Source organism: Hyaena hyaena, unplaced genomic scaffold, assembly GCF_003009895.1.
Source record: "Hyaena hyaena isolate Hyena2069 unplaced genomic scaffold, ASM300989v1 scaffold_3, whole genome shotgun sequence".
NCBI classification, from domain to species: Eukaryota; Metazoa; Chordata; class Mammalia; order Carnivora; family Hyaenidae; genus Hyaena; species Hyaena hyaena.
In genome coordinates, this window is record NW_024080635.1 from 7,367,366 (window position 1) to 7,389,326 (window position 21,961).

The 21,961-nt window shown below is 50.1% G+C and overlaps 1 protein-coding gene across 1 annotated transcript in view; it reads right to left on the reverse strand.

Annotated features, from left to right (window-relative positions):
- Positions 1-12,037: 12,037 nt before the first annotated feature.
- MACO1 (macoilin 1) overlaps positions 12,038-21,961 on the reverse strand; it is a 63,134-nt gene continuing 53,210 nt past the window's right edge. The window contains exons 9-11 of the mRNA XM_039231922.1: positions 21,568-21,688; positions 17,668-17,842; positions 12,038-12,512 (exon numbers count right to left, since the gene is read on the reverse strand). Of these exons, the coding sequence (XP_039087853.1) occupies positions 12,310-12,512; positions 17,668-17,842; positions 21,568-21,688 (499 nt within the window). The 3' untranslated portion in view covers positions 12,038-12,309. The remainder of the gene's footprint in view (positions 12,513-17,667; positions 17,843-21,567; positions 21,689-21,961) is intronic.

Sequence of the window (21,961 nt, forward strand, 5' to 3'; positions counted from 1 at the left end):
TTCGGTTCAGGTCATGCTCTCACGGTTCGTGAGTTCGAGCCCTACCTCGGGCTCTGTGCTAACAGCTCAGAGCCTAGATCCTGCTTCGGATTCTGTGTCTCCCTCTCTCTGTCCCTCTCCTGCTCATGCTCTGTCTCTCTCTCTCTTTCAAAAATAAACAAACATTAAAAAAATTTTTTTTTAATGTTTGTTTGTTTATTTTTAAAATTTATTTCTAGGAGAGAGAGAAAGAGAGACAGCGTGAGCAGGGGAGGGTCAGAGAGAGAGGGAGTCACAGACTGAAACAGGCTCCAGGCTCTGAGCTGGCAGTCAGCACAGAGCCCGACGTGGGGCTCGAACCCACGAACCGCGAGATCATGACCTAAGCGAAAGTCGGACGCTTAACCGACTAAGCCACCCAGGGGCCACAATGTTTGTTTATTTTTGAAAGAAAGAGTGTGAACAGGGGAGGGGCAGAGAGAGAGAGGACAGAGGATCCAAAGCAGGCTCTGCGCTGACGGCAGAGAGCCCAACACAGGGCTCAAACCCACGAGCTGTGAGATCATGACCTAAGCCAAAATCGGATGCTTAACTGATTGAGTCACCTAGGAACCCTTCACATAACTTTTAAAAGTTAATATAATATTTCAGGAGAAAAACACCTCAGATACAAGTTGGTTCTTTCTTCCTCGACCTTTAACTTTTATCTTTCTACCTACTCTAAACCCTGGGCTCTCCGGTGGCCTGTCTTCCTTCTTCTTTCTGACTTGGGTCAACAATTGGAGCCCATCCCTCATGTTTTCATGCCAACTCAACATCCTGGAAAGACCAGAGGGCATGGACTCAGCTCCTACCCCTCACTTCAATTAGCTCAACTCAGGAGGTGGCTGTTTACCCCTCAGGTCCCCCCACATCGTACAGCAGACTTTCTGAATGCCGTGGCTTTCTTCCTACTGGGTTTTACTCTTGACCGCCTGCCACACCAGAAGGTGAGCTCTTCCAGGCCGAGACCATAGCCCACGCATCTCTGTCCCTGCCTCAGGTCCTCACCAGAGTGCCTGGCAGAAGGATGATGGCATTTGTTGAATACATGAATTCCCATTACGCAGGAGAGAGAACTGAGGCTCCAGAGGGAAATGAAGATGACGGCGATGATAATTATAGTATTTGTTATGTACCTACTGTGTGCTGGACATGTAGTAATTCACTAACTTCCCACAATAACTCTAGCAGGTAGATGCAAGTACTACACTCATACATGAGGGAACGGAGGCCTAGAGACTTTGGGGACAGGGAGCTGAGAGTAGGTATCGTTCATCCATCTATTGATTGATGTAGGAACAGTTCCTGCAGCTGCATGCTGGGTATCTCTGGGATCCCCTGTGTGCTGGGTCTGTGGTCAGTGAGCGCCAGAGAAGTGTCACCCGGGTCCCCTCTTCAGCCCGGCCAGCCCTTGCATGGGGCTCCTTGCGTGGCACCTCCCGTTCAACCCGTGACAGCTGACCAAGAATGGTTTCTGGGCCGGAGCATCACAGGGAGGTGAACCCCCAGACGAAAGGCAAGGTCCAGGGGGAGGAAGCAGGTAGATGCCCGAGGCTCACTCCCGTTTCCTGAGGCCGTGAACTCACCTCGCTCCGGGAAGCTGCTGGGGCCTCTGAGGCAGAGTGCTCCCTGACTCCTCCCGCCCAGCTCCTCCTCCTGTGGGCTGTGCGAGCTGGGGCTCAGCCAGGGCCTCAGTCTGCTCGCCTGCACGGAGCAGTGGTGAAGGTCCACCCGAGGGAAGGCCCAGGAAGGCCGCTTGCCCACTAGACCCTTCCTCGCACGTGCACGATGTTCTGATGGGGCTGAATCACACCCCCTCCTCACGCATGGGCAGCAGCGATGGCTCTGATGACCAAGGCAGGAGTTCAGCTGGAGCCCAGACGGGGGTCTCAGGGAGGCTGGGAAATGGGGGTCCAAACACTCCTCCACTTCCTGCCCTGCCTCCCTGAGCCTCAGTGTTCTCACCCAGGAGGACAAGATGACTACCAGCAGCCCCAGATAGCTGTGGGAGGAAGCGAGCTGGTGTGGACCGGGGCCTGGCTGGAGGGAGTCGCTCCCAGAGGTTTCCTCTGCTTGTTGGGGAAGAAGTACAGGACAAGGTTGGGAAGAGCATCGGGAGCCCTCCCCCCACCCCAGATTCTAGCACTCATTACAACGGATATCTGTTATATAGAGTTTCAGTCAGCAAACATTTATCGAGCACCTACTGTGTGCCAGGCATGATACGGACTATGAAGGAGACAAGCAGTGAACACAAGAGGCAAAAAAATCTCTGCCTTCATGGAGCCAGCATTTCTGCCAGGGGAGACATAGAAACCACAAAATAAGTTAACAAATGTAAATATGATAGGTGGTAAGTAATAAACACTGAGAATAAAGCCAAGAAGACGGAGATTCTTGGTGAGCTGGTCAGGGAAGGGCTCTTGAGAAGGTAACATTGAGTAGAGATCAGGCAATGGTAAGGAAACGATGCAGACATTCTAGAAAGAAGGACTAGAACTGTCACAGGCAAGAGGAATCTAAAGAGACATAAGGACTACACGCAATGTGATATCCTGGACGGGCTCCGGAACAGAAGAAGGAAATTAGGTAAAAACTGAGGAAATCTGAACCAAGTTCAGACTTTAGTTAATAATAATGTATGAGGGGCGCCTGGGAGGCTCAGTCTGTTGAGTGTCCGACTTCAGCTCAGTTCATGATCTTGCGGTCCGTGAGCTCAAGCCTCACATCGGGCTCTGTGCTGACAGCTTGGAGCCTGGAACCTGCTTCACATTCTGTGTCCCCCCTCTCTCTCTGCCCCTCCCTTGCTCACGCTCTCTCAAAATAAACATGAATCAGTATTGGTTCACTATTTGTAACAAATGTGTCATAGTATTGTAAGATGTTAATAATAGCGAAAACTGGATGTGGGGTTTACAAGAATTTCTGTACTATCTATCAGTTTTGCTGTAATTCTCAAACTATTCTAAAATAAAACATGTATCAAAAAAAGGGGGCGGCATGTGCAAAGGCCCTGAGGCAGGAGTGTTCCTGGTGGGTTTAGCAAGGAGACACGGCTTGAAGGACAGTGGGAGGTGAGGGGGTCAGAGAGGTAGGTGCGTGGTGAGTTGAGTGCAGGCTGGTGGGACATTCTAAGGACTCTCCTTTGCTCTGAGGTGGATATAGAAGCACTGAAGTGCTTTGACATCTTTGGACTTGTGGCCTAACAGCATCCTTCTGGCTGTTTTGGACCATGTGGGGAAAATCTGAAGCAGAAAGACCCGTGAGGAGGTTCCTGCAGAAGTCCAAGGTGGTGGGTAAGGCCAGGATGGTAGCAGAGGAGGAGGTGAGTACAGAAAGTATTTTGTAGAAGGGAGGGCTGACTGAATCGTAGATGTGGGGTGTGGAAGAGAGAGTGAGGGGTCCCTGGGGATCCAGGGACAGCCTGAGCACCTGGAAGGATGAAGACAGACAGGTGTGGGTCAAGTTAGGAACGCAGTGTAAACAACGTGAGTCAGAGGTGCCATCAGACATCCTGGAAATGTCACGAGGCATCTGGAAATGCAAGTCCGGGGCTGAGGAGAGAGGTCTGAGCTGGAGATTCTGAGTGTGGGTCATCAGCAAAGAAACAGAACTGAAAACTCTCAAACCCAGGGAGGTGAGATCGCCTGTGGGGAGGGAAGGAGATGCACCCACATGTGCATTAGCCAGCCCTGTCATCCTCAAAACTAACCCCCCCCAACCCCGCTCACTTCTTGTACTTTCCTCCCGAAGCAGTGGTGAGGACGAAGGAAGGGACGGGTGAGGTCAAGGGCTAACTAGCTCAGTGTCTGGCAGGGACAAATCCGCTGAATTCTCATAACCCTGTGACCTGGGGACCACGTTCAGCATCCCCATTTGATGGAGGGGGAAAGTGAGGTACAGAGAGTTTAGGTGATGTGGCCCCATCTCTGTCCAGCAGAAAGGATCCGGGGGTGGGGGGCGGTTCACATCAAGCCCCTCTGTTCTCATGAGGGATTCGGTTTATTGGCAGTAAGGGTAGATTAGTGGGCAGAGAGCAGCCTTACTCACAGGCCTCCCCCGAGAAGCCCGTCTGTATCTGCTGTGCAGCCTGCTCTGTGTCCCCAACGCCCCTCCCTGCTGGGCCAGGTGCTGTGGTGCTGGACACATGTGTGGCTTCCCAGGGCAGTGGCTGGAAGGACATGCTGTCAGGACAGAGAGAGTATTAGGCGGCCCGTCCCCACCTGGGGGCCCAGACACAGAGCCTGGGAGCCTGCAACACGCATTCCCAAAGCTAGTTTTGATATTTCAGAAAGGCTGCATGGGTGACTTGAAAGGTTGAATTCCCTTGCTTTTCAGCTCCACTGACTACGAATCAGAACTTCCACGGGCCGCATTCGGAGCACACACAATATTGCTAGTAATGAATTCCTATGTGCAGTTTCTTACGTTTGTTGGCAAAATCCTTAAAACACGGAGCGCATGGCAGAGGAGGATCTTAGAGGGGCTGGGGTGGTGGGAAGGCTAGGACTCACTGCCCTGGGCTCTGGCCACTGGAATGACCGAGGTGGTGGCCATTTGTGGGCTTCTTGTCCTCCAGCCCCACAGCACCTTGGTTTCTCTTCTGTAACCACCTGTGTGTGTGTGTGTGTGTGTGTGTGTGTGTGTGCACGCGTGCACCCCATGTAGCCTGGGGTGGGGACACAAGCTCTGTCTCCTATGTGGAGCTGAGGGTCCAGGACCTCCTTCCCCAGGCTCCTCTCCATCCCTGGGATCAGCCAAGGGCAGGGCCTCGGACCCAGGCTTGGTCTCTTTCTCTGTGTTGGTCAGCTTTTGTTATAGTAACAAATAGCCCCCAGATCTCAGTGGTTTTTTGTTTTTCCATTTGGCGCGTGGGCACGAGGGTTGACTTTGACCCTGCTCAGCTCTCAGCCGGGCATGACATGGGAAATATTGTTCTCCTGGCAGAGAGAGCAAGAGGCTAACCCGAACCACTCAGGTGCATTTAAAATCTCTGCTCAGATCGGGCCCATGTGATGCCTGCTCACATTCCACGAGCCAGTTCTGACACCCGGGAGGGTGGACGTGGAATTCTCTCCATGGGGCTGACGTGGATAATAGGGAACAGTGACACAAGTCTACCACAGTCTCCTGATTCTTGCTCAAGAGAGGTTGGCTCATGGACTCATTTGCCCCAGACGCAGGGCCCCGGCCCGCAGAGCAGCTTCGGCCTCCCAGAGCCAGGCGGGCTGCCTCCTGTCTCTCCCAGCTGGCTTCTCAGCCTCCCGCGCGTGCTCACCTCCCTTTCCACTCAATTCCCTTTTGGATTCATACTGGCCACAGTCGGCTCATACGGCTTGCGATATAAAATACCTCAGATAAGAACACGTGACAACAAATTCGAGATGATGCTAGCAGAATTCCTTTTTGGAAACCGGAGGGCCAACTCTTCACCTTGGTAACGATCAGTGGGGTAAGTGTGGTTGGCCAGGGGGCTCAGGACAAGGGCCCGGAGGGGAGCCCAGGGGTCACAAGGAAGGAGGGAGCTGACAAGGGTTTCCGCAGGGAAGGCAGGAAGACGCAGCCCCTTCCGGCACATCTCAGTTTGGCCAGCAAACACCCAAAGACCTGGCCGCAGCCCCCGGCCCACAGATGCCCATGCCATACCCTCCGTGGCTGCAGCCAGGACGGAGCCTTCCTGTCCAGTCTCAAACATGGCCGCGTCGGAGAAATCTCTGGGGAGTCAGCAACAATGTTGTTCCTCCCCAGATTCTTCCACACCCCCATTACGTCAGGTTTGTCGGGGGACCCTGGAGACCGGGCAGTGCAAAGAGCTCTCCGGGTGACCCCAGTGAGCGACCAGGGTGGAGCCCTGAGGCCCACTCCCCCCAGGCTCCCCTGTGTCCGGAGAGGGATGCCAGCCCCCGCGATTTCACATCTACAGATATTTCCGCAGAAAACCACCACCACAACAAAAATCTGGATAATGTAAAACCTCACCATTTTTAAATGTTAGCTCAAAGTTATTCAGTTCCACGCAGGTCAAAGAGAATATGTCTGTAGGCCACTAATTCGGAGCTTCTGGGCTGCTCCCTTCTGCTTGGCCACCAGGAGGCGCTGGTGCGTGAGGACAGCAGCACTGATGTGACAGCCCTGTGCTTGGGTCAGGCATCAGGCCACGAGCTCGAGCGACAGGTGAATTACAGAGGTGACAGAGCCCTCACACATAATCACCCACCCCTTGGTCCCCGCTGGGCCTTCCTGAGCATGTGGCCTAATGTGTTCCCCCCTGCCCACCTCAGGTAGCTACCTGGGCAGAACTAACAAGCAGCGGGGGGTGAGGGTGTGGCAAGTTCCAGTTGGGAGTTCTCTTTACCCCAAGCTGCTCACACCCCACGTTCCCCCTTGGGTTGTGATTGGCTTTTCTTTTTGAGTTGTTGTTTTAGCTTTTAATTACATTTAAAATGTGTTTTTAAAACAATTAGTGTTTTTTTAATCATAAAAGTATTATTAAGTTTATTGTAGAACGTGTGGAATATAAACTGTAAAGAAGAAAATGAAACTCGTCTATAATCTTAACTGCCCCCTGGGTTCTGCCTGCGGAATGATTTCGGGATGTTCTGCAAGAAGGCCCTTCGGTGTGCGGAGGAGGGGGGCCGGGAAGTCCGCTTCTCCCCTGGGCACAGACTTCCCATTTCCCGAAACCTGGGATAGTCACTACCTTCAAAAGGCTTGTCCATCAGACCTTTGATACTTGTCAGAGACAGACTCTGAGAAGCCACCTTATCTTTTGGGTCAATATTTCTTCTTCCTAATACATAACAAAAACTGCAATTAGAAAGAAATCTTCAGGGAAAACCTCTGCTGTCCATCAGTGTCCGAGTGGCCTGGGGGCGGGGGGGGGGGGGGGGGGGGGGGGGGGGGGGGGGGGGGGGGGGGGGGGGGGGGTGGTGAAGACTCGCATGTGCCCTCTGGTGGCGGCTAGAGGGATGGCTTCAGGCAGGGCCGGGCCCCAGGGCCAGCCCTTGCTCTCAAGTCAGTGGTTCTCAGAGTGGGGTTCCAGGACCCAGCCTCACTTGGGAACCTGTTAGAAACACCGTTCCTGGCCCTACCCCAGACCTTCTGAATCAGAACCGCTGGGGGTGGGACCCTGCAATCTGGGTTTTAACGAGCCATTCAAGGGGTTCTGATGAGCCCTAAGTTTGAGAACCGCTGTTCTAGGTTAAGTGCAGGCCTGGGACCAGATAGCGTGTCAAACAGCACAGGCCTGTGAGGACAAGAGGGAAGGCCGTGCTGGAGACCTGCTGATGCCACAGGCGTGGGCACCAGGCCAAGCCACCTCATAAAGGTCCCTGGCCGCGCGCAGTGTGGCCTCCCTCTGGATCCTAAGGTGCCTGGAGGCTGCAGAGCTAGGGGACAGGACAGGCTGGGCTCCCAGAGTGAACAATCCCATCCAGGCTGCTCAGGTGGTGCTTAAAAGTCCCCACCACACAGTGCGGAACTAGGCGTGGGGTTCTCAGGACAGAGCTTGGAGGTACACTGGCAGCGACATTCTAGAACCTGAGGGAACATTAAGACTTGAACCTCAGGCAAAGGCGGAGGAGCGAAAAGCAAGCATTGAGACAGCAATAAAACCAAGGACCAAGGAGCCCAGGGAAGGAGGGAGGCCAGAAGGCAATGTGGCCTCCTCAGTCAGATGGAAGGTTGTTGACCGTGCTTTGAGCTTCCTGGAGGAAGCGCTTTATAGTTCGGGTCCTGCCAGAATGAAAAATCCCACACTGACTCAAGACACAGCTGTGCCAGAACTTGGGCAAACTGATCTAAGGCTCTAACTGGGTGCCGTACGAGTGGGTGGACGGGCAGATGGATGGGCCCAGCAGGTTCCCTGCAGCGAGGTTTCCCTGAGTGTCCTCTGCGCATCCGGCTGTTTAGGAAACCCCTGCCCCTGGCTAAGAGAAGCAGGCATTTGTAGAGAAAATCTGACAAGAAAACAAGGATTCGGCAGAAGCTGGAGACGGACAGATGGCGGGTGTCATGGTAAATCTGCCACCTCAAGTTTTTCCATCTTCTAGAAACAGTTCCATGGACCCGGTCATTCTCACGGGACGGTTACAGAGATGCCCTGGTAAGAGGCGCTATTTCAGGTTATGTGTCTAACCTGGCGATCAGCCTTATTCATTCCGTACATGTTCACTGAGCACCTACCTCGTAGCAGCCGCTGTTCTCGGTCCCGGGGCTACAGCAGCAAATACAGGATGGAAATGCCTGCCCTCACAGAGCTTACATTCGAATGGCGGTGGGGGGGGGGGGGGGGATGGGTAGGATAATAAAATAAGCAAAATGTATAAAGCTCAGGGCTCTTCATCTCCAGCTAGCTCATCTACTAGGCTTTTTTTTTTTTTTAATGTTTATTTTTGATAGTGTGACAGAGGGAGGGACCGAGGATCTGAAGCAGGCTCTGTGCTGACAGCAGCGAGCCCAATGCGGGGCTCGAACTCATGAACTGCGAGACCATGACCTGAGCCGAAGCTCCACCGACTGAGCCACCCAGGAACCCCCCCACCCCAACACCTACTAAACTCTTAACTTTGAATTTTCAAAGCCTGAGTGCTGGCTTTTTCTGAACTAGGAGAGAGTGTCTGTGCTTTCTTTGGTCTTCAGGTTAGGCTTCTAAACAACGCTGCAAAGCAACCGAATCACCTGGAGATTCGTTAAGATGCAGACGCAGCTGGGTGGGGGGCGCTCCCAGGGTGCTGTGGGGAAGGAGCCAGCCCAGGAACGGAGTTCAGCCCGCTCCCTGCCCTGCCAGCACTCCTTGCTACATACAGTTCTGGACGTGCACGGGGGGGCCCTGGACAGTTTGTGGTTCCCATAGCAACTCCTCCGGCAAGCAGGGCAAGGAACACCACTCTTTCTTCAAGGCGAGGACACCGCACCCACCCCACAGAGGTTGAGCGAGGTCACGGCACTGGATCCCAGTGCAGAGGGCCTGCCTAGGCCACCGGGCTTTGCATGGCCTGGGGCAGGCGAGAGCCTTTAGAGACGGGTCCCCTTGGGCAAGTGCGGCAGGCCTGTGAGGAGGCCAGCTGAGCAGTAAAGTCCCCCAGAGACACGAGACGAGGCACTTACCTGCTCAGGTCCTTCTGGCCACCACAGCCGCCTGGAGACAGTTCACTACGCGCGTCGCTAGATTGGCTCCTGGGTGGGCTTCCAGTTCACCTCTTTGGCGCCTCTAACGGACATGAATTTCGCAAGCAGCGACCTGACAGCAGCTGTTAGAAACGGTCAGCCCTCCCCTCCCGGTGTCTGGCCAAGGGCCCGGGGGGGGGGGGGGGGGGGGGGGGGGGGGGGGGGGGCGGGGCGGGTATGGCTGGGGGAGCGTGGCAAGCCGGGGCGGCAGGAGAAAGGGCTGTTCCCTCCCCTCAGGCCCTGGGCCCCGAGGAACTGTTCCTTCTCATTTTATAGGATCTCCTGGAAAGATTGTCACAGAGAAGGGACACACAGCAGCGATTTCCTTGTCAAGTTGGAGGATGTCAATGAAGAGGTTATTCAGCCAGTCAAAACACTCAGCCCCGCTCCTTCTGTAAACATTTAACCGTCCAGAGTGGCAAACACGGCTTTGTGGCACGTAATACACGTATAAGTGTATTAAGAAGTGGAACCCCTTTGTCGTGGGCCTGAAACAACAAAGACGACATCTGGGGACTGTCTTGGTGGAAAAGAACCCGCCAGTGAGAAAGGCTGTGAGCAGACACATTCCTCCAGGGGGAAGCTAAGGCCGAAGCCAAGCCAAGGTGCTTCCCCTAAGGAACTGTGCTCCCGGTGTAAGTGTGGTGTGTCTGCAGGAGCCTAAGTGGCTGAGACTCAGGAAGGCTGTCCAGCAACAGGGACAGAGGGTGAGGTGCCAAGAGTGGAATTTTCCAAAACCGGAGCCAAGATCAATTGTTAACAATGGCCAAGAGAGGAAAGCAGGGACCGAGAGAGGCAGCTGGCTTCTCGGAAGATGAAAACAGACAAAGCCTCTAGAAACAAGGGAGGGTTTAGAAGCAGCTAGCTTGGAGGTCAGTTCAGGATCTAGAGCAGATAGGAAACCCAACAGGCTATCTGTCACCAAGTAGCCCCAAAAGATTCTGGAAAATGGGAAGGAAGTTTGCTCTCCGTATTTTCTTGCCAACTACCTTCCAACCCCACCCCTAATTTGCTTTTTCAGGAGGGGGGTTGTAGCAGGAAACAGGTCAGCCTTGGTTCTAATAGGAAGCCAGGGAGAAAGAAGGTGGGCGGGGATGGAGAAGGAGGGAGGAAGGGAGGGAGAAGGGGAATGGCTAGGTCTTAACTTGGAGTAGAACTAAAACCAACTTGAGATCCTGGACGGATTCATCCCAAGTGAATGGAGGTGGTTTCCGCCTCACCGCACGGGGGGGGGGGGGGTCACTGCCCCCTGACAGGGTCCTGGGATGGGGGGGGCAAGAGCGACCATCGAAGGCCCGTTCAGAACAATCTACCTCATGGACCCTCCTGCAACATTTAAAAAGGCAGAAAACTAGTTTTATCTGTAAGAAAATGTTTATTCTTTTGAACCCCACAGGAATAAAAAAAAAAAAAAAAAGAACGCAGCCAAGACCAAGTGTTTAACGAAAATAGTGTCCCAAAAGGCAGCAAAGTGGGGGAAACCTCAACACAAAGTCAGTGACAATTTTCCATGTTTTTGCACAAAGATGAAAAAAAAAACCTATGACAGTTCTGCGTAACACTTCTATGGTGACAATTACACAAGATGGTTCAAAAATGCAAAATGGCAGCAACATGCACACCTGGCTAAAGCTAAAAGTTTTTTTTTTTTATGTTTTTTTGTTTTTTACCCCCGAATAAGATCTGTGCTTAAAAGGATGGTTCTTTTTAATACTTCTATTTTGTTGACTTGCTTGTCCTACTTGATCTGCTTTAAATACGACATACATGCCAATTGACAGGAAATTTGAGAAGAACTGTGTCCTTCCGGAATCCATGGCAAGGAAGCAAAACCCATCTATTTGGTTTCTTAATTTCCCAAGTTTCCCAATACAACTTTGCCTTGCCCCTCCCGCTCCCCGGCCCCCCCTCCCCGCCCCCACCCGGATTCTTAAACACTTCCAAAAGGTGCCAGTGTCTAATATACACTTGAAACTGAAATCTTTGTGCAGTTTTGAGTCTAAAACTCTTAAAAAAAACCAAAAACCAAACCCTCCTTGGCACAAGAGCTGAGGAATAGTCAAGTTTCTTTCAAATCATCCAACACGAGATGATGAAGAGAGGAAAGCACAGTTAAATGAAAGGAGATTAAAAACTAAAACCCAACAGACCCGAACCCGGAACCGTAGCTTTCCTTGGCTGTGACCGCAGGTCCGCGGCACGCATGGCCTGGCTCCCCACCCCCAGGTGCTCGCCTGGAGAAGTCCAGAACACCCGGGGGGTGGGGGTGGGGGCTTTCTCCGAGAGGACACAGGGCAGCCTCGAAGAACCCGGCTACACACCAGGGGTATGGCAGGATCCGCAGTGAGCTCGACACGGATATGAGACAGATGACGGGAGAGGGGGAAAGAGTTTAAAATCATCAAGTTTCCTCTTGAAATGTCTTTTCCCAAGGCACTGCTAGCGGTTTTCTGGGGCTGCGCACCCGAGGGGAACAGGTGCATTTCAGACGCGGCCCCGGGGCCGCTGGGAAGCTGAGTCCCGTCACCTGGCTCCCCTCGGCTCACCGGCCACTCCTGGGATCTGTCTGCTCCTCGGAGGGGTAATCACCTTTAGTTTTCCGTGGTGTCAATAACCGTCTCGGGCACCGCAGCTATGAGAGCAGGGCCATGTGAGGGTGTTAACCCTTCCACTCTAAGGAGGAAACGTTTCCGTGATCTTCCCACGAGAATCCAACGAGCAGGTTCTGCCTGCTTACTTAAGAACCAAACAGAACAGAAATAAAGGACTGAGAAGCAAAAACCCTGCTTTTTGCTTGTTTGTTTTCTTCAAGAGGAAACTGTAAGAATACATAAAAGGCAAAACTGGCTACTTGAAATCCAAGAATGGTTTTAATGTATTGGCCGAGAAAAATAAACTGCAAAGTTCTGTGAGGTCTTCTAAAAATTTACAAGAAAAACGGATGGGCAGTTCTAATCAGACTTGGATGTTATCTTCCCCCCTTTTTAAAAACGACAACATATACAGTCCCACAAAATACAATATAAACTTTTTTTTTTTTTTTTTATCATGACTGCCAGAGGCGCTCCCTTGCGGTGCCTCCTGGAAACCAGATGGCTGGGCAACCCCCACTGCTGGCCTTCATTTCTTCAGGGGCTGGTACACAGAGGCATTGGGGTCGAGTCCAGAGGGGCTGGTCTCCACAAATTTGGAAGAGTAGTGGGGGGAAACGGGGCTCAGGGGGCTGGTGGCGGCACTGTACGTTATGCTGGGCATGACGGCCATGACTTCGGCTATCTTCTGTTTAAGGTCCTTGATTTCCTGGTCCTTCTGAAGAATTTGTCCTGGAAGATCAAAGACCCACCGTGAGTGAGAGGGGAGGGCTCCTCTAACACACGGCCCGCGTCCCCCAGGTGAATTCCCCTCTGGCTCTGAGGGCTTCTAAGGGTAGGAACTTTTTCCTGCTAAGGACCAAGTAGTAAATGTTTTAGGCTCTGTGAGCTACACACTTTGTTTTCTTTTCTTTTCAAGTTTATTTGTTTTGAGAGAGAGAGAGAGAGAGAGAGAGAGAGAGAGAGCGAGAGCGCACAGGTGCGGGAGGGACAGAGAGAGACACAGAAAATCCGAAGCAGGCTCCACGCTGTCAGTGCACAGCCCGACTCAGGTCTCCATCTTATGATCTGTGAGATCCTGTCCTGAGCTGAAATCAGGGGTCAGATGCTCAACTAACTGAGCCACCCAGGAGCCCCCTCTCCCCCCTTTTTTTAAGATGCAAAATACAAAGGCCAATCTCAGCCCATGGGCCCTGCGGGAACAGGTGGAAGGCCAGATCTGGCCTACGGCCCATGGTTTTACAGGTCCTTAAAGAGGGATTTTGTTTATGGAGATGTGACAAACAGAGGGGTCACTTCCAGGAGCCACGTGTGGAGCACGGCAGGCACCCATGGTGGCGGAAACAGTGCTGACCTTGTACCACAGCTGCACGTCTTGGGCAGGAACATTGTTCTGGGAGGCTGGACATCTGAGGGTCAGACCGAGGGATAGGGAACAGCCGAGGCCTCAGAATCCATCACCGCGGGCACAAGCAGCTGGGCGGCGGCGGTGGTGGCGCTAGGGGGTCTAGAGTGACGCAGGGTGCTCGCCCCTCGCCCCGCTTGGCACCACGCGGCTCGGCCTGTTGGCCCACTTTGCACCTGGCTGGGCGCGTTCACGTCACCCGACTAGGCCGCCCGGTACCACCCGGCCTCGCTAAGCTCAGGTTCCTGCCCTCAGGCCGCTTCCCCTTCCGTGCTTCTCCCCAGGCTTTCCCTGACCCTCCCCCTTGAAATAGACCCGACCCTGCACCCCCCTAGATTCTCAACACACCCCACGCTTTCCTTTTTGTCCCTTTTTTCTAATAAGGATAATGATTACAACAGCTAACACACAAGCGCCAGGAACTGTTCTACGTGCTCACGTAGACCAGCTTATTTATCACAATGACTCTAGGATGTGGGAATTATTATCATCATCATCATCATCATCATCATCCATTTTATAGATGAGGAAACTGAGGCAGAGAGAGGTTGGACAGAGCCAGGATTCAACTCTGTGCGGAGTCTGCGCTCCCACGTCCACATTCTTCTACCGCAACTATTCATTCAGATGACGCCCTGTGCCCGTCATCTCCGAGGTGGCCTCCGCGCTCCGTTAGGACAGGAACTGGGTTTGGCCTTCCGTTCGCAGCCTCATCCCTGTCCCTGGTGCCCCGCCCCCAGAAAGCTCAGGCTCTGCAAGTTACGTCTCCTGCCCAGTCATTCTGTGATTAGGAGCTAGAGCAGGATTTACGCCCAGCACCGCTGGTCCGGAGCCCACGCAATTTTCATCATGCTCTGAAGCTCTCTGGTCTACTAGGGCAAGAATACTCAGGAGTAGCCCTTCAAACTTCAGAAATTTAAACACTTTAAGAAAAAAAAAAGAGGTTGCGTTTGAGCTGTGCTCCTTTTGAGTCCTGCAGAAGATGGCAAGATAGTTGAAATGCAAGAGAGTGCAGTGGCATATTTTTAACAAGGATGTAGTAGAGATGAAAGTCATTTTGGAACCAGGATGAATCAAACGATATAGAAAGTAGGAAGCAGAAAGGCAAGGGGTTTGATTTGAATTACAAAGTTGGACCCTTATTAGAATATTCTCGGCCTGACAGTGGAGGGAGGTAGTGGGAAGAGCAGGAGAAAGGAACTGCTCTCCAACTTCCTTCATGTTTCCTCAGCTTCAAGTTCGCATCAAATATGCTCCTTTCCTTTGAACAAAATAAGCCTCAGATGAATAAAATACCTAACAGCATCTGTGAGCCGCCCTGTGCAGATGCAAGTTTGATTTTTTTTAATCAGTAACGTGCAAACATTTCCAGAGCTTTGAAGAAGGCAGTTCCCTTTCCTTTTTTTTGCTTTACAAGAATTCCTGGGCCAACCCTGGAGCCCAGTCTGTGCCCGGAAGCCAAACTCCCCTTGGCCACTCAGAGGCCAGGTGCTCCTGCACTCAGGGGGCTGTCCTCCCACTGTGAGAATCCAAGCAACTGAAATGAGGTGGGTCCTTCTCAGCCAGCTGGGCCCGGAGGGCAAAGAAGCCCGTATGTGGCCACAAGCTCAGCTTTATTTATTTAAAAAAAATTTTTTTTAAGTTTATTTAAGTAATCTCTACACCCAACGTGGGGCTTGAACTCATTACCCTGAGATGAAAAGCTGCATGTTCTTCCAACTGAGCCAGCCAGGCGCCCCAGAAGTTCTCTTCTTTTTCAATGCTTTTCCCTGAGCCCCCAGATTTAATAAGCGCGACTCCCAACCTGCATCTCTTCTTGCTCCACCACCTGGGCCACCCCAAGCCACTCCCCTGGCTCCATTAATTTCTCACAACTTCTACATCCCCACTCTCTCTGGGGATTTGACCCCAAATGCCCCCTGACTGACGGCAATCTTTCCCCTGGGTGTCCGGGAAACGACACTGAATCAGAGCATCTCCAACCAAACTCATTCTCTTCTCATTCTCTGATTCTGTTCTGCTCTTCTCTGCTTCCAGCAACTTCTTCCTCCCACATCCCCCCTTTGCTCCCTTCCTGGACCCCCCCCAACCTCTGAGACAAAAGCCAGTCACATCTGCCTGGCAGGTCTATCTGCCTCCGCTCAATCTCACCTTCCAAATCCACCGTTCACCCTGCTCTCAGAAAGCCATTGCCGAAATAAGGGCCAGAACATATCACTTCTTCCCTCCTGAACAATCTAGGGAACACGCGGTCTGGTCTGGCTTCATTCACGGTCCCCCTAATCTCCCACATCCTCCAGTGTGAGGCCACTGCTCACCTGGACACTCCCAGTGCTTTCTTTCCTTTGCTTGACGCCCCCCTACCCCCAGGTGACAAAGGCCTTCCTCTGACATTTCTCTACTCTCAGAATCCATCCTTCAAAGCCCACACAATATCCCCTCCCTCATGAAGTCATCCCCGATCACTGCTCTGGCCTTTCAAGGCCCCTACCTCTACCCAATGGCAGTAGGCCTTTCTGCTGCACACAGCGGCCACAGGGGCCAGACCATCTTCTAGGTAATAGTAACACACCGTCTGCCTTCTCTACACTTATTCCCTCCTGGGGGTAAGTGGAGTCTTCCAAAAACCCCATGCAAGTAAAATTACAACAGGCCGAATGTAGAAACAGAGATGAGAATGGAACTATCTTCTATGAAACGAGAAATTAAAGAGATTGGCTCAATGTAAAACAATGCCATTTTTCCTCTTTTTTTTTTTTTTTGACTTTGGGAAAATACAGTTATTTTTCATAAAAATGTTACCAAGTTATATGTGTAGTATGCTATTTAAAAATGAATACATGTTTTAAGTTCTAATTTTTAATACGTAAGTATTGAGAGATATAACCCACTTGAAAAAAATCTCCTTGGGTTACTCAATAATTTTTAGTGTCAAGGGGTCTCTAAGCCCAGAAAGTCTGAGCCCCGCTGCCCCAGTAGATCCCTCAACAGACTGCGTTGTGTTCATCTGTCTCCCCTTCAGCTTCTAGTACCCATGCTTCGAATGTTCCTTAAGTGCCTGTTGAATCTTCTTTTCCTCCTAAGTCAGATAGCTGTTTGAATTTTTTTTCCCCAGTAATCTATGGTGGCTAATTAATTTCTTGGATAAAATTCAAATTTCTTTTCATCAGGTTTGATCACGCCTCTATTCAGAAGCCTCCCAAAGCTTCCCGGGCCACTCAGAGTAAAGGCCCAGTTCTTTCCATGGGCTACAAAGTCTGGCAAACCGTGGCTCTGATGGCAGCAGGCCTCCCCAACCCTCAGGCTACGGCCCCACATGCCTGCCACCTGAACGCTTCCCCCCGCCACCCCCGCGGATTTAGCTTTATGTGGTTCCCTCACTCCCTCATTTGTAGCCTCTGCTCAAATGCTACCTATTCCAAGGGTCTTCCACAACCACTGTGTCAAACTAGAAGCTCCACATAGACACTCACACATCCTGCCTGGGTACCAGGCATCCATCAGCACCTGATACACTCTATGCCTGCTTGTTACTGCCTGTCCCCCTGGGGTGTCTCACAGTGCCCGGCATGCAACAGGGCCTAGGGAAGTAGCTGCAGAGTGCCTGGCACACAGAAGGGCCTCAGGAAGTAGTTGGGGAGTGGCCAGCACACAGTAGGGCCTCGGGAAGTAGCTGCGGAGTGGCCAGCACACAGTAGGGCCTCGGGAAGCAGCTGCAGAGTGGCCAGCACACAGTAGGGCCTAGGGAAGTAGCTGTGGAGTGCCCGGCACACAGTAGAGCCTCAGGAAGTAGCTGTGGAGTGGCCAGCACATAGTAGGGCTTCAGGAAGTGGCTGCAGAGTGCCTGGCGCACAGTAGGGTCTCAGGAAGTAGCTACAGAGTGCCTGGCGCACAGTAGGGCCGCAGGAAGTAGCTGTGGAGTCACAGCCTGCTCTCCAGATGCTGCTCCCAGTGCTCCCTCATTTGTAAACCTGCAGAGCCAGCTGCGGCCTGGGACATGGCAGGCCTCCCTAGCTTCCCTGGCCTCCCCCAAGTGGTCTGTTCTATCCAGAGGCCTCCCTGCCCCTCGCCCCCTCACTGCTTCCTCACTGAGCTAAGCCCCCCTCATCATTCAAAACCCAGCTCAGACATCTGCTCCCCAGGGAAACAGCCCTCTCTAACCCCCAGATTGACTCAGTCCCTGCCCCTCTGTATGTTTCTACGCCAGCACCTCTGGGTGACTCTGCAGTTGTCTAGTTCTTCCACAACACCGTGAACTCCTTGAGCCCAGAAGCTCCTCCTTCTCCTCTGTATGCCCTGCACTTGACATACTCTCACCTCAAAGTATGCCTGCAGAATGAATGAATGTGATCATTCCTCGATGTCGCGGGAACTTACAAAGTAAATGGAACGTCTTTGGTTCCGAGCTCTAAGCGACCCGTGCTCTCTGCGTTCCCACACTGTGGGTCACGCCACCTCCTCTGGGGCCCGCTACTCTCCTACCTTGGGCGATCTCCAGCTGTCGCTTTGCGTCCCCTAGGGCAGAGAACAGGTCCAGCTTGACTCTCGTCTCCGCGCTCAGACTGTTCTCCAGGTGCTGTGTTTTGTCTTGCATGGCTGAGAGGGCTGACATTAACACCTCGGTGTCCTTCTCATTCTCCTTATACTTCCGAAGCTCCTATCAACATCATCAAAGCAGCAAGATGTTACAAGATAGTTTTGGCATCGATGTCTACAAATTAGCCTGAAATCACAAATAAAATCCTGCTACTACTGGCCTGGCCCTGAGAAGACAGAATCCTGGTGTTTGCATGGGTTAAGACTCTTACCACTTATAGGGAATCCAAAAACGTATTTATATGATGGTATGACACACAAAAATATTGTAGTAGATGAATTTGACAGTGGTGGGCTGTTTCTAGTAACAGTGGACTCTGTTTCCAAATAAAACACTTTCTTACAAGCCTAATTCAGAACCACGAAGAACTTTTTCCTTGCTGCCAGTTGCAAATGTTGCTGTAATGCTGTAATCAAATTTGCCAAAACTCTATTCTCAATTTGTACTAAAAAGTGTAAAAATGTTCATTATTTTGATAGGACATATTGCAGAGTAAGCCCACTTAAAACATCCAGTCATGTAGCCAATAAATACATATATTTAAATATAAATATAAACATACATGTACACATACAGATATTTTAGTTTTTCATTTTAAGAGAAATCCACACTTATTAGGATTTAGAAATATATTAAAGCTCAAAGAAGAACATGAAAATTACTCAAACTCCTGACAGTGTAAAAAATATTTCCTTTTAGCGTTTTATAAGCATGTGTGTATCTTTTAGCATAAATGAGATCACACTGTATGTAGTTTTTGTAGACAGTTTTGTAAATCTCAACTGGTTTTTGAAAATGTAATTTTTAATGGCTGTATGATATTCTTGTATATGTACCATAATTTATTAAATGAATCTCCCTTTGCTAAGATTTTGTTTTCATTTATATACCACTATGATGAACATCTTTGTTATCAATCAATGATGAGATTTTCAAATGTTTATCATAGGCAGGAGTTCTAAAAATGGAAATACTGGGGCACCTGGGTGGCTTAGTCGGTTAAGAGTCCAACTTCGGCTCAGGTCATGATCTCACAGTTGGTGGGTTCAAGCCCTGAGTCGGGCTCTGTGCCGACAGCTAGCTCAGAGCCTGGAGCCTGTTTTGGATTCTGTGTCTCCCTCTCTCTCTGACCCTCCCCTGCTCACACTGTCTCTTTCTCTCTCTCTGAAAAAACTAAAACATTAAATAAATAAATAAAAAAGGAAATACTTAAAAGGTATATGAACTTTTCCAGAAAGTTATACTTCTGCCAGCAATTATGAGTCCTATTTCATTTATCCTCATCCAGGCTGATATGATCATTTAAAAATTCTTTGCTAATTTCACAATGGTTAAGAAATAAAAGCAAAAATAAACTATTGCAACTACACCAAAATAAAGACCTTTGCGAAATGAGGAGGCAACCTACTGCATGGAAGAAGATATGTGCAAAAGATCTATTCAGTAAGGGGTTAATATCCAAAATATATAAAGAACTTTTATAACTCTAAAACCCCCCCAAAAAAACCTGATTAAAAATGGGCAGAGGATCTGAATAGGCATTTTTGCAAAGAAGACATACTATGAAAAGATGTTCAACGTCATTAATCATCAGAAAAATGCAAAACAATAAAATCACCTTATACTTGTCAGGCTAGTATCAAAAAGACCAGAGATACCAAGTGTGGTGAGGATATGGAGAAAGGGAACCCTTGGGCACTGCTGGTGGGAATGTAAACTGGTGCAGCCAGTACGGAGGTTCCACAAAAAAATTAAAAGTAAAAATACCAGACGATCTAGTAATTCCACTCCTGGCTATTTACCCACAGAAACAAAAACACTAAACATGCACCCCTATGTTTTTTTTGTAGCATTATTTACAATAGCCAAGATGTGGAAGCAACCTGAGTGTCCATCAGGAGCTGAATGGATGAAGAAAATATGGTATGTGTAAAAACACGTGTGCGCACTTGGGCGCGTGCACGCATGCACACACACACACACACACACACACACACACACACACACACAGAAGGATACTGCTCAGCGATAAAAAAAAATAAGATCTTGCCATTTGTGACAACATGGAGGGACCTAGAAGATACTATGCTAAGTGAAATAAGCCAGAGAAAAACAAGTATCACATGATTGCACTGATATAAGGAATCTAAAAAAAACAAAACAAATGAATAAACAAACAAATGAAAGCAGAAACAGACCCACAGACACGGAGAACTGGTGGTTGCCAGAGGGTAGGGGGATTGTGAGGCAGGCAGAAGGGGTGAGGGGAAGTGGGAAGTACGGGCTTCCAGTTATGGAATAAATAAGTCATGAGAACAAAAAGGTACAGAATAAGGAATATGGTCCACGATACAGCAACCACGACTTAGTGGTGTATGCGGACACCTGCGCTGAACACGGCATGACACGCAGAGTTGGGTGGGATCGCCGCATCGTACACTTGCAACTGACGTCGTGTGCCAAGTATAATGCAATTAAAAACCCAGAAATTTCACAGGAGATAAAGGGTACTAATTTTAATCTGTTGGTCTTTGGTGATTGATGAAGATATATTCTTATATTCTCAGCCATTTGTTTTTCTTCTGTGAATTGTTTGTTCACATTCTTTGCCTATTTTTCCAACTATGTGAGCTTCACTTAACAAATGTTACGAGCTCCTTGCATATCAAGAGTATTAATTCCTTATATTTGTTGCAAGACCTGTGCCCTCCCAACAGATTTTTTTCACTTGTTTTTCTCATTTTGTGATTTTTATCCCCATTATTTTGTTTAGAAAGTTTTTCCCAGTTTCAAGATCAAATAAATTCTGGTATATTTTCACCTTGTTAAAAACAAAATGCTTCTTTTTTCCCCTGGATTGAACTCTTCATCTGGAATTTCTTTGTGTGTTAGGAGAGGAGCTGCTCATTTTTTTTCTAGTCATTTAGCTGTTCCAAAACCTTTTTTCTGGCTAACCCTCACAGTCCCATCCATTGCTGCTGCCACTTTTACTGCACACTTTAAGTGTGGTCTCCAGGCTGTGCAGTCTACTCTATCAACTTCTCCTTTTTTTTTTTTAAGTTTATTTATTTGAAAGAGAGAGAGAGAGAAAGAGAGAGAGAGCGCGCGTGCACGCGCGCACAAGTAGGGGAGGGGCAGAGAGAGACTCTCAAGCAGGCTCCTTGCTGTCAGCGCAGAGCTCGACGTGGGGCTCGATCCCACGAACCCTGAGATCACGGCCTGAGCTGAAATCAAGAATCGGGCGCTTAACCAACTGAGCCAGCCAGGTGGCCTGACACTGCTTTTAAGTGTCCCTTTGCAGAACCAATGCCTGATTCTTGGCTAAAGTACACATGGCTGAGAAAACCGGTTGTGTCCATAGCACTGGCAGCTTTCCCTGCCATGCACTGCTCAGAGCTGCAACCAGCAAGGCTCAGAGCCATCCAGAGCGGTCAATTTCTTGGTGACGGACTGAGGTTTAGGGCTAAGAAGAGGGAGACAAGTTCCAAAGATCACCAGTCTGGCCTATAGCCTGAAAAAATGAGATGAGTCTACAGGAAGTCAAATTCTGGTATAAACCATGTAAAAGAACCATTAGCATCTCTGGTTGTATTAGAATCCAGGTGATTAAATATGACCGGAATGAGCTGCACGAGGCTAGAGCTTCTTTCTGGCTTACAGAGATTCTCAGGTACAGTGGGATTTGGCCTATTATCCAAAGGCCCCATCTCCACACTGCAGCACTGGGCACAGGGCTAACATAGAAGAGGAACCAAGGACGAGAAAGTCCTCTGTGTCTCGCATACCTGAACTTTCAGTTCTAGTTCTCTGATCTGGTCTTCTTTCACCTTCATGTCCATCGTGAGCTTCTTGCCCTCTGCTTCTAATTCCCTGATCCGATTCCGTAAGGTTTCGGTGCACTCCCCCCTTTTGAAAAAGAAGAGAAGGAAAGAAAAGGATTTAAATGACTATAGGTTTACTTACACTGCAGGATTGATATTTCTCTTATATACTCCAGGGTCAGTCAGCTTTTAGTTTTTGGCTCAGGCTGCTCATTCTCTGTTCCTTGATTGTTTCAACAATGATCTAAAATAACGATCATTAATTGGGTATCTAATATAAGCGAGGCATCAAGTGAGGCACTTTACCCATTTTGCCTTCTTTGCAAGGGTAGGAGATAGTGTCCCATTTTCCAGATAA